The sequence below is a fragment of the Rhinoraja longicauda genome, chromosome 5 (genome assembly GCF_053455715.1).
Source record: "Rhinoraja longicauda isolate Sanriku21f chromosome 5, sRhiLon1.1, whole genome shotgun sequence".
In the NCBI taxonomy this organism is placed as follows: Eukaryota; Metazoa; Chordata; class Chondrichthyes; order Rajiformes; family Arhynchobatidae; genus Rhinoraja; species Rhinoraja longicauda.
The window spans coordinates 14,342,808-14,350,727 of NC_135957.1; the positions used below are offsets into that span (position 1 = coordinate 14,342,808).

At 40.7% G+C, this 7,920-nt stretch overlaps 1 protein-coding gene across 10 annotated transcripts in view; it reads right to left on the bottom strand.

Moving 5' to 3' along the window:
* LOC144593414 (serine/threonine-protein kinase MRCK alpha-like) overlaps positions 1-7,678 on the bottom strand; it is a 324,476-nt gene extending 316,798 nt beyond the window's left edge. For all 10 annotated transcript variants that reach the window (XM_078398926.1, XM_078398934.1, XM_078398929.1 and 7 more), the window contains exon 1: positions 6,840-7,678. In XM_078398926.1, the coding sequence (XP_078255052.1) occupies positions 6,840-7,014 (175 nt within the window). In that variant the 5' untranslated portion in view covers positions 7,015-7,678. The remainder of the gene's footprint in view (positions 1-6,839) is intronic.
* Positions 7,679-7,920: the final 242 nt, after the last annotated feature.

Below are 7,920 nucleotides of genomic sequence, written 5' to 3' on the forward strand. Positions count from 1 at the left end.
TATTCTCTCAGGGATTAAACAAATTCAAACCCACTGGGTAATTGACCAAGACAACTCAAAGCCCTGCAAAATCACGACCAAAATATTGGTCTTACAAACAAAGCTCTGAGTAGTAAAGTAACTTGAAGAAGGTCGGCCTTGATTATTCTGACAACTGTCATCAAAAATGCAAGTAATTCCATTACAGTTAGAGGCTAAGTAACTATCCAGTCATAGTAAATGACAACGGATTGTGAATTTAAACATTCTACTAAACTAGAATGTTTAGTTACAGACTAAACAGAAGCCTACATTAAATGAAGGGGAGCAATCACAAAAACTAGATACTATACCAAAACCATTAAATTACTCTAGTTTTCTAGGTTTTACATTCTGGCATTGTACAAAAATATAATAGAAGTAACAGGACAGCAATTCTACCGATTTATTACAATATGGAAATCTACAGCATAATGGTCCTTCAACAAAGACAAATGCAAAGTTTTTAAGAAGTTCACCAGACCTGCTGAACTTAGATGCAGGGACATGACTAACAAAATGTGAGGATTTTAAAAGGAATCGTGAGTAGCAAATTTTATGTCTTATTGATAAATCAGGCTGGAGTGTGCTTAAAAGCTGTTGCTTTTAGAGTCTGGAACCAACAGTAATAAAGGCCACGTTACTAATTAAAATAGACTGACCACCACTCAAATGGAACACAAACAATTTCTCAAAAGACAAATGCACATTTCATTAAAAATAAATATTGGTAATGCATCACTTGTCAACATGTCAATGGCAGTAAAAACAAAGTTCACAGCTATCTTTTAGTAGCAAATAACATTTTTAAAAGTCTTGCATGTTGCATCAATCTACCTTCACAAACTCACCTTTTTCCAATTCAAGAGTGTTTAAATTGCCATATGTCTTAACAATTAAACAATGAAATTTTTACTTGCAACAGTCCTGTCAACACATAACTCATAGATAACATAATAAACAAAAAATGTCAATAAATCAAAAACCCCAATGTTTGTGCAAAATGCCCAAAGTCCTTAGTGCAATCAATACAGTTAATAGGTTAGTTCATGTTTTGTGATGTTCAAGAGCCTACTGGTTGTTGGGATAAATCTGTTCTTGAACCTGGAGATCATAGTTTTCAGACTCCTACACACTCTTTCCGATAGTGGGAGCAAAATGAGTGCATGGCCAGGGTGGTGTGGGTCTTTGATGATGCCTGCTACCTTTTCGAGGCAGTGCCTTCTATACATTGATGGCGAGAGCAGTATCCATGAACTGATCCCCACTTTTATAAAATTCAGCAATTTAACTCACAAGTAAAGGTGTTTACAATCACATTACAACTATATGAAATTACTAATCGCCAGAGAAATATTCCACTCACATACCTCCATTAAATGTACAAAATTATCCTAAAACAAACCAAGTTATGGAGTCTTTGAAATGCCCCAATAAAATTTCATGAGAGGTTCATCAGTCAAAGGTCCCTCAATGCTGATAAATTGGTCTTCTGCTGATGTTCCATTATTATAAGACATCAGAAGATACCAGTTTAGATCAGTGGTTGCAAAGGAGCTACTTCTCAATCAAGTCAAAAAAGTTGTCTCGGAACCTCTTCGTAATGCAAGTGACAAGCAAACAAAGCGATCAAGTACATTACTAAATTAGTGCTGCATCGTCAAGAGTGGAAACCATTAGATCCTAAACTGAGATCCGTTCTGCCTGTTCATGTAGACACGAAAGAAGCTTTGATGCTATTTCAACATAGGGGACTTCACCCAGTGCCCTGACCAGGTTTTATCCTTCAAACATCACCACCAAAAATAAACATTCACTTCTGCTGCTGCTAAGTAAAGTTTGTTATAGAAAGATCGCTTACAGAGCTAAGAAATTATTTCTAAAGTAATATTGTTCTTAAAAGACTCAAACAAAAACAATCTCAGATGGCTTTAATCTATTATAAGGGAAGAATGAACGGTATGGTTTGGCAAAAGAAATGGCTGAGGGACACAACTTAATTTTATTCTGATGAGTTGATTGATAATTCTATATCAATATGGCTCAGGATTTTGGAATGTACCCATATAACAAAGTAAAATAAATCCTGATGTCCCCGTTCAACAGCTACTTAAAATGACATGCATCTATTGAAATACCAGAATAGGATGAAGAATAGGATATATTATCACAGAGACACACCGAGGAATTCATAGTCAGCAACTTCCGAGAACTACCATATGACATGAACACACTGGGTTGAATGGCCTCTTTGTTTGCCATAAATCTCGATGGTTTCAGTGTATTTAAACGTCAACCAAAAGTTGCATTAACAATATCAGCAAAGCTAGAATCAAACAAGCCAACATGTTTATGCAAAGGGCAGCATTCTTGAGCATGCATAATAAATAACATTTCAACACTGAAATAACAGAAAACAACAGGCCAAAGTTTGCTTTCAGCTTTTTGGTATTGGTTTATTATTATTATTATTATGTTTATCATGATGTAAGGAATAGCATTGTTTTGCACATTATCCAGGAAAATCATACCATATACGAGTACATCAGGTAGTGCAAAAGACAGGGGGAAAAAGAGTGCAGAATGTAGTGTGGCAGCTACAGAGCAAATGTAGATTTTTTAAATGTGCAAGGGCGCAATGAGGTGGATTGCAAGATTAGGAAATTCGTCCCTACTATACAAGTCTGAAGAAGGGTCTCAAATCAAAACGTCACCTATTCTGATCACCTCTGCTGCCTGACCCGTTGAGTTCCTCCAGCATTTTGTCTATCTGCAGTGTAAACAAGCAATTGCAGTTCCTTCCTACACATAGAGGTCTGTTCAAGAGACTGATAACAGCAGGAAGGAAGCTGTTCCTGGATGTAGTGATACATGCTTTCGCTTTTGCATCTTCTGCCTGGCGGGAGAGGGGGGCAGAGTGAACAGAGGGTGTGAGTGGTCCTTAATTACATTGGCTGCTTTCCCAAGGCAGTGTGAAGTATAGATATAGTTGATTTGGGGGGGGGGGGGGGGGGGGGGGGAGAGAGGTGGTTTGTGTGATGGACTGGGCTGCAATCACAACTCTGAATTACATTACTTCATCCCCCATACAGAGTACACTGGGGAAGATGCTCGGGCTATCATGCAAATTAAAAAAAACATTTATCAGCAACATCATGTGAAAAGAAACCGACAGTATTTCAGTTAAATCACATGCTTAGGGTTCTTCCCTTGCGTGAAATAAATGTGACAGCAATTTAAAAGTATTACACTGACGGTAAAGCACTGTGGAACATTCTTGAGCATGAGTAGTACAAAGTAAATGCAAAAGCATTCATTCTGAAGCTTTCAACCAGATTTACCACATAAAAATTCTCATAAATCCATTTTGAAGTTGAAATAATATTAAAACATTCAAAGCTGTGTATATTGTAAACTCCCACATCGTTTCCTTGTTACACACTGCAGCTTTTGTGTTGAGTATAGCTGACACACCTTCCATGGAAAACAATGGAAGTTGGAAACTGCAGGAAAATGGCACTAGCTCCAGGCAGGAAATTCTCAGAGTTTTTCACAGTGACATCATATCAAATTTAAGCATCTCTCAGACCTTAAATCAACCAGCTCAACGAAAAACAGAACTTAAAACATCAACTATAGCTAATTTACTAAAACAGGAAACTATTATAAAGACACTAATCAGACAAATTTCCAGACTTTAGATAGAATTTGAAAGGAACCAGTTAAAACCACAGTTCTAACCACTGTCCTCTCTCCCCATAGAATCATTAACTGCAGACTATGGGTACAGATCAAAAACAGCCAGGAACCTATTTCCATAACTCGCAAAAACACTTTAGAAATTACCCTCACACAAAAAACAAAAAAAAAGATTTATTTTTTGAAAAAACTATGCACTGTGTCTATATTCCAAATAGAAATAATGTGAGAAACAGAGTATGAAATTTAACAAACAGCGGTATCCATTTTTAAACACTGAAAACAAATTTAAACGGCATGTTGATTCCAGTGGGTTGTCAGGCCATATGACTTAGTACATTTGTGGTTATTCTCAATCATCTAATGTATGACAATCACTGCGGTATTACTCAATCCTGCTAACTCCTAATTCTGATGTCAAAAATCTTAAGTGCCCAGTATAAACCATAGGTGTATTCCAGGAGGGGCAAACATAATTGAATAAAGGGCAGCAGAGACACCATCTGCAATACATATAAAATAAAAACACTTTTGTCTTACTAAAAATATAAAAATACCAACAAATTTGCAGCACAGTACATCTGGACACAAGAAAAACTGTCTTTCATCCATCCTATAATTATGGTTTAGCTGTGTTTGAGAGGCCGATCGGCAAATTCCCACTGACACAGAGATCCTATCACCCCAACACTTGCAATATACGTCCTCACCCCACATTCAAGAGGTTAAAATACCACTGGCAGGCACATTACTAACTTTGGCAGCAAAGATTTTGAAAGAAGAGCTAACTGCCACCTTAGGCATCAATTCCCTAAGATTTGACAGAACATTTACTTCAATATGCCCAATATGGGCAGCAAAGTTACACCTTAATGTTTACACTGCATATGAAGTGGTTAAATCCCTTGTAAAATTACTAATCTCTATTTTTTCTAGAAAAGGCACTTCACTATATATGTGGTATAAGAAAATAACTATATATATATATATATACATATATATATATATATATGTGTGGATACTGTCCATGAAAAAATGCATAGAAAGTGATTACTGAGAACACATCTGCAGTTTTGCTCATCTGAAAATATCACCCGCAATTCTGATTGAATTCCTCAGTAAAAACACTTAAAATGATCTGAAGGAGATGTCGAATACTTGAGCATCACACATTCATAGGACTGTATATCCAGTGGTAAATTATGTTATAATTGCTTCTCGAGCACCCACTGCTAACCTGTATCAAGTAAGTGTTGACTGCAATGATATAAAAGTTTTGCAAAGAAGCTGTAATGCAGTTTAAAAAAACTGAAATATCCAACCACAAAGGGAGTATGTTCATTAATGCCACGTGAACACCAAGATGAAACCTAGTTTCAAATATATTTGACACTGATCCTGGGGAGGGAGATATGACAAGTGAAGTGACATTTGATCTTCTGTCACTGCAATTCATGACTGACTGAGACAAACTAATGTTTCATAAGATTAGAACTGAAATTTGACTTCAATCACATGTTCCACATGATTTTACATTAAAGATTGTACAATACGAGTAATTAATTATCCTGAATAAAAAATCAATCTTCAATGAGCTCTGATGATTTTCTTTTCCAATCAGAACTATCATAAATGCATCAATCTAATTTGGATATTAATCTTGTCATAGCACATGTAGAAGTTAATCTAAAATAAAAGAATATGATCATCACAAACATTACAGCTTGCACTGAAATTTTATTAGTGCTATAAATTCATCAAGGCACCAAATCTATTTTTGCTCAATTGTTTCCAAGGTTTCACAGCATAACAATAATAAAACAATGAGGACATTCTGACAAAGTATGATATGCACATATTCACAGCATATTTTATCTGCAACATTCCTAACCAAATCCCTTGTCATGTTAGAGGAATCGCAGAATCGTTTCATTTTGAAACACAGCTCCAGCTGTCAGAGCGAACTATTAAGTGGTGTTGTCATATTAAGTGGACCTATATAAGGATGAAGGCAACACTCCAAAGCCAATCTTAATGTCATACAAAAAGGGCAAGTTCACAATCTAATACACAAGGCTAGATAATAACTAAACAAAATTTTCTCTTTGTTACATTGTTATGTTGCTAAGAGCCATTCTATACGTGCTTCCATTCCATTCTCACTTCGATCAATTCAAAAGATAACCTCTGAATCAATTACTAGGAATCCAAAACAAAAGAAAATCTGAAAGAACTGCAATCTGAGTGCATGTTATGAGCAGATCTGTCTCTTCCATTTCTCTTTATTACAAAAATTATTTTTAAACTAGATTATTCCACCCCACCATCCTGACACAAACACTTCCATCAAAATCAAATTGTGTAAGTTAATGATATGAAAATAACACCCCCCCCCCCCCCCATAACTTAAGCATAAAGCAAGAAGTGAACACACACAGCCTGTTCCACTGTTCAATATCACAACAGATCCTCAACCTTGTCCAATTTCCTTCGTAACACACGGATTCCCTTGGATCCTTAGATCCCAGACTTAAATCTACACAACAAATTAACAATCATGGCCTTTGGCGGAAGGCAATGGCAAAGGATCATAGGTTTAAGGTGAAAGGGAAAAGGTTTAATAGAAACCTGAGGGGCAACCTTTTCACTCAGACCGTGGTGGGTATGTGGAACGAGCTGCCAGAGGAGGTAGTCGAGGCAGATACTATAACAACATTTACAAGACATTTGGACAGATACATGGAGAGGAAAGGTTTTTAGGGATCCAGGGCAAATGCAGGCAAATGGAGCAAACTGCCATTTGGACAGGTACATGGATAGGAGGGATATGGGTCAAACGCAGGCAAATGGAATGAGCTACTCAGAAGGTAGTTGAGGCAGGTACTATAACAACATTTAAAACACATTTAGACAGGTACATGGACAGGAGGGATATGGGCCAAATGGGACTAGCTTAGCTAGGGCAAGTTGGTCGACATGGATGAGTTGAGTGTTTCCGTACTGTGACATTAAACAAATCATCGCAGACCCTCACAATGACCCTGATCCAAGCTGTCAGATGCCACAGGGGACTAATCGGGACGGTACGGCAGGCAGGCTGAGGCATGGTCTCCGGGACTCACCCCACTCCAAGAAGTCGGAGATGTTCTTCTCCCTCCTGAGCGGCGAGTTGACGCACTCGTCGTACAGGCAGACGATGATGTCGAGCAGGGTCTCCAGGCTAACGGCCAGTCCGCTCCTACGCGGCCCGTCCAGCAGTAGCTTCTCCAGCCTCTTCAGACGCACCTCGGCCGACATCTTGGCCGGCCGGCTGCTCGCCGCCTCCAGCGCCCGGGGGACAGGGGGGGACGGTCGGGCCGTCTCCTCCGCCCTGCTCCGGGAGGATGGGGATGTGGGGAGAAGAATCCGCAGCTCGGTTACTCCTTGATTTCTAACCGGTCGGCGCCTCCACTATTTCCAGGCAGCCACTGTCCCGCTGGGAGCCAGCATCGCCGCCGGTGAAGACATCCGCAGGGCCCGGCCAGCAGCCCAGCCGGCGTGTTCACAGCCCGGCTCGGGCCTCGGACACTCGCCCCGGACTCGGGTGTCTTGCTGCCTGCAGCCTCCTCCGCCGCAGCACAATCTCATTCAACACTTCCAGAGATAGATAGCGAGCTTCAGCTTCAGCATCCCCCTCCCCGCCACCATGGCCCGCACACACACGGCGACATCTGCCCGGCTTGTTATTGTTTGCTCCGGCTCTGATCGTCCACCTCCCTTCCCCTCTTCTTCCTATTTTGTCTCCTCCCTCTTCGGTTGAAGGTGTTAACAATTAAGCATTGGCGGCACTGCTTCCCTTTGCACGGGTGTGTGTGTGTGTGAGAGATTTTACAAGGACTGAAGCCGACTGCCTCTGAGACGAGCTGCTCCACCGCCCGCTCCCCTCCGCCCGCCGGTCGGCTCCAACATGGCGGCCGCTCCCTGCGGACGGACGGACGGACAGGGGGAGGGGGAGGGGGAGGGGGAGGGGGAGGGGGAGGGGCAGCGCGGCCCGCAGTACGCCGGGATGCTGGAGGACCGCGGGTGGGAGTTGGGAGGACCACCCGGGACACGACCTCTGGTGGGGTTGAGGTATTGTGTGGACCCTTGTGTAGGAAGAAACTGGGATATTAACTCTTGTGCAGGAAAGAACTCAACTACCTCCTCTGGCACTTCGCTCCATTT